The sequence below is a fragment of the Etheostoma spectabile genome, chromosome 11 (assembly GCF_008692095.1).
Source record: "Etheostoma spectabile isolate EspeVRDwgs_2016 chromosome 11, UIUC_Espe_1.0, whole genome shotgun sequence".
NCBI classification, from domain to species: domain Eukaryota; kingdom Metazoa; phylum Chordata; class Actinopteri; order Perciformes; family Percidae; genus Etheostoma; species Etheostoma spectabile.
In genome coordinates this window covers 17,948,185-17,952,344 of record NC_045743.1, presented here as the reverse complement: position 1 = coordinate 17,952,344, position 4,160 = coordinate 17,948,185, and the positions used below count along the sequence as shown (strand labels likewise).

Sequence of the window (4,160 nt, the reverse complement as noted above, 5' to 3'; positions counted from 1 at the left end):
ACTGTCAGGGCCCCTCATACTCTGCTTCTGACTGGCTAGTAGTCCTTACCTAGGTCAAGTACATTTTAAAATCGGTTTTTAATATCTCAAGTAACGTTAACGTTATCACAGCATATTTATAGAGGAGCTGCAGCAATGTGCAGTACAACAAAAATATGTATATATATTTTTTTATTAAACCATGTAAACCTATTCTGATATAACGTCTAAATACAATTATGAAACTGAAAATGAGCAGAATATGAGCACTTTAATTTAAAGTAGTTAAATGCATAAATGAACACATAATCCAGAGTCAGAGCCCCACTAACGTGGTCCAGGCCGAGACCTTCTGTCACACAAAAACCAGGTCACTCTTTGTCTTTGCCGCGTCGGGATCATCCAGCTCAGCTTAAAGTCAGCGAGTTTAACAATGGCTGCCTGAAAGAAAGGGAATCTGGGGGGGGAATCAGCAGCTAACTCTGCTGTGGTTTGTGATGTCACACAGCAACACACACACACACGCACACACACACACACACACACACAGAAGACCGTACAGACAGGTATTTGTCGAGGTTTTCTTTATTTAGACCTCATGCTATACAAGCAGTCCCTACCAACATTCAATGAAGTGTGATTATTACAGAATGATTTCTTTATAATTTGTTGCTTTTCAGCTAAAATAAGTATACAGAAACACAGATACGTGTGTATACTGCCAGATTAAAGTAGTATAATACACACGTATTCAAATAAAAAGGTAATAATTGCTTTACACACAATTTTCAAAAATCGTTACGAAACCTCATCTAACACAAAAAGCTAACTCTAGGTGTATAAAAACATGTAAAAAAGAAGAGAAAATTCAGCATTTCCAGACAAACAGCATAACAACAGTATACACACACATATATATATACTGTATATATATAATTTTGTTATTGTATACTTAAGTTGATTTTGTATTGTCTGGCTGCTGTTATTTACATTAAAAATACAGATTTATGGCTGTGTGAGATGTTCCTGAATCAGCAGATCGAGCGGTTTGGGGTCCATGCCCAGACCGAGGTTCAGGAACATGAACATGAGTCAGCGCTTTACTGGTGCACCTGCAGACCGAACCCTGACTCGGCACATGCAGCGAAAAAGTGGCTTTCTGTTCTCCTACATCCTGTGTGGCTACCTTCGTTTCCAACCAAAATATTTCTCCATCGCTATTCCCCAAAATCTGGGCCAGACAGGCTCCATTTTCCACGGGTAGGGTGCGGCTGGACGCCGTCTCGATGTGTGCGCATAACAGCTTTCAAGGCTAGTTTACATTAAGGCAACAGAGATCATGGAAGGTCAGACCTAGTTACTGCTACAGTAGCAACTACCGTGTATTTGGATGATATTTAAAGTGAGATCAGGAACTTCTGAAAGATGAAATAACCCATTATTCCTCTTTAAAATCAAAAGTTGAACTCTGGGGTTTTGATGCTACAGCCTTACCTAGCTTATGGTGGCTCATGTTTCCAGAAAGATGGATAAAATGGATATTGCTATCATAATGACTCTTATTTGATACACTATACTTTAGCATACATCATTATCCTGTCAGTTCTACATATATCAGATAGTTATGTACAGTAGTCTCACTTTGTAGAAGGCTACTTTCCAGATACCGGTGATGTTTAACTGTTTTTGGAAACACTCTTTTACAAAATCACTTCACAGGACATGTAGCATGCAGACAGAGCCACACACACATTCATGAGATACTATGAAAATACATTTCCTAGACTAGAACTGTACAGAGATGTCAAAATGAAAATGGGTCCACCTCTGTTAAAGCTTTCAGCAATTAGAAGTCAAGAGGAGTGAAACAGGTCCAGAGTCTGTTGGCGGTCTAGGATCCGGGACGTTTTGCTGACTGAGCTTTCTGGCTGACTTTTGAGGAAACATGGGTTTCTGAGGTAAACTTTCCAGACTTTTTCACATGAGCTGGTACAGTTTTTCCTCATAAGTGTTACAATATGTGCCTTATGTTTTCGTTTCAACCACAGCGTCTGAGCGAGAGAATCAAAGTGATTGGATAAGATTGTGCGCGGGGGTTTCTGGGACTTCAGCCATGTGCAAAAATATAGATCAAATGCCTGATCACGCGAGTTGGGTGTAATGACAGACGTCAATCACTTAAAGTGCCTGTGTAACAACAATCATGATTAAAAAAAAGTATATTCAGGAGAGAAAAATCAAAAGGTGACTAAATGAAGCTATTAACGAACTAAACAGAAAACTAAATGTAAATCTCAGAGCGGGTATACCAAGGGTGTATAAATGCATTGGTGAACCTACACAACTACTGTCACCTGATGTAAATAAGTACATTTGGAAGACTGGGAACAGATATCTGCTGTCCCTCACTTCCTTTTATGCCACATATGCACTTTGACTTTGGTTACTGAGCGAGTTATAGACAACGGTGCATAGGGTTTCTTATTTCTTTCTTAGGGAACCACACAACACTGAGTATACGATTATTATAACAACCACCGTCCACCATTTCCTGAATAAATACAATTAACTGCATTACCCTTATACCTGCGTAGTAAAGAGACTAGATCCCAGTTTTGTGTTTGGTTAAATAAAAAGCACCCCCCCAACCCCCTTCCCCCCCCCCCCCCTTGGAGGAAAACCCCCAACCTACTCATCATACATTTATATATGTAAGCCCGCTACCAGAGACCATTGAATTCCCACCTACACACCAATGAAGTCACTGAGAGCCGAGCGTCACAAAACGGGGGACGTTCTCTCTTTTGGGGGTCTCAGACAGCCCCCCCCCCCCATTATCCAAGCCTGCACGATTTCACTCCCATGTCGCCCTTTAAGTTAAGTTAAAGCACCTTTAAAAAATCTCTACAGCTAGTTCCAGGCTGTGAGCTCGGAGGAGAACAGCGTGCAGTGCCGTGCGGTCTGATTTCTTACTAACTGCCTGGAAGTGATGGATCCTGGTCTGACAGAGCATGGACAGGCGGGAGGCCGAGGCTCTTATCTGGATCCGGCCCTGAAAAAGTTAGCGAAACCCTGCCTCGTCTAAAGGTTTCCCTGTGGATGCGTTGTCCTAAGACCGTAAGCGTTGTACTCCCCACCTTCTCCTAATGATTAATGCTGTATCCATGGCTACAGTACGCGTAGCATGTTAAGGTACCTTCCTCTGGTTTAGGTTAGCATTCTGCCAGCTACAAGCAAAGGTGTTAGTTAGCTAGCTAAGATGCAGAAGTAGGGTAAGGCTTGAGAGATATGTACCCAGGACAGAGTCTCTTTAAGGGGGTTAGACGGTGGTGGGAAGGGACAGGCTGTCCACCGTCTCCACCTTTTGCTCCGGCGAGCAGCAGAGGAACAGGCGGCTGCCCAGGTTCTTGAAGGCATATCCAAAGTACATGACGTGACCCATGGCCACGAAGGACACGGAGATGAGGACCAGCAGGCCGAAGGCCTCTGGGTTCGGGGCCAGAATCACCATGATGAAGTGCAGCAGGTCTAGGAGGTAGTTCATGGAGTTCTGGACGCCGTTGATCACCCCTCGCTCCGACTCGATCACGTTCTCCTGCATGAGCTGGGTCACGGTCAGGTCGAAGGACCACAGGCCTGCGGGACAGAGACAGACAGAGTCAGACCCCGTGAGGTCTTTACAGCCACGTTATAACCGCTTTGGAAGACGACGGGAGCCGTGGAAGCAATTCTCAGGCGAGATTATTGGAACCAAAGGTTGCAAATATTGCTCTGACATCCACGGCACATCCTTACAGGTCTTGTGTGAAATTCCGGTTACTTGTGTAAAAGTTCAACCTGTAGGAAGTCATAAATGAAACAGCCTTTTCTAATCTTATGAAAGGAAGTGAACATGCCAACAAAGCATGGGCACTATAACACCTAAACACTAATTTCCTTTCAAATAAAACAATGACGCTGAACCAATGCCAATCAATTCTCATTTGCACTTTGGAGCTTCTACGCTGCTCCAAAACAAAGTAATAGACAATATCATACAATATCGTGGTATTTAGATTCACCACAAAAAACTTAAGAGGGACTATTTTAAGGCTGCAAGTAACTTGACTAATTCTTCTCAAATAATTGATACATCTTTTTATAAAATGCCTGAAAATGGTGAAAAATGTGGATCAGTGTTT

At 42.7% G+C, this 4,160-nt stretch overlaps 1 protein-coding gene across 1 annotated transcript in view; it reads right to left on the bottom strand.

Moving 5' to 3' along the window:
• Window positions 1-920: 920 nt before the first annotated feature.
• The window catches only part of slc40a1 (solute carrier family 40 member 1), a 13,536-nt gene continuing 10,296 nt past the window's right edge, over window positions 921-4,160 (bottom strand). Inside the window, exon 8 of the mRNA XM_032530218.1 lies at window positions 921-3,615. Within this exon, the coding sequence (XP_032386109.1) occupies window positions 3,299-3,615 (317 nt within the window). The 3' untranslated portion in view covers window positions 921-3,298. The remainder of the gene's footprint in view (window positions 3,616-4,160) is intronic.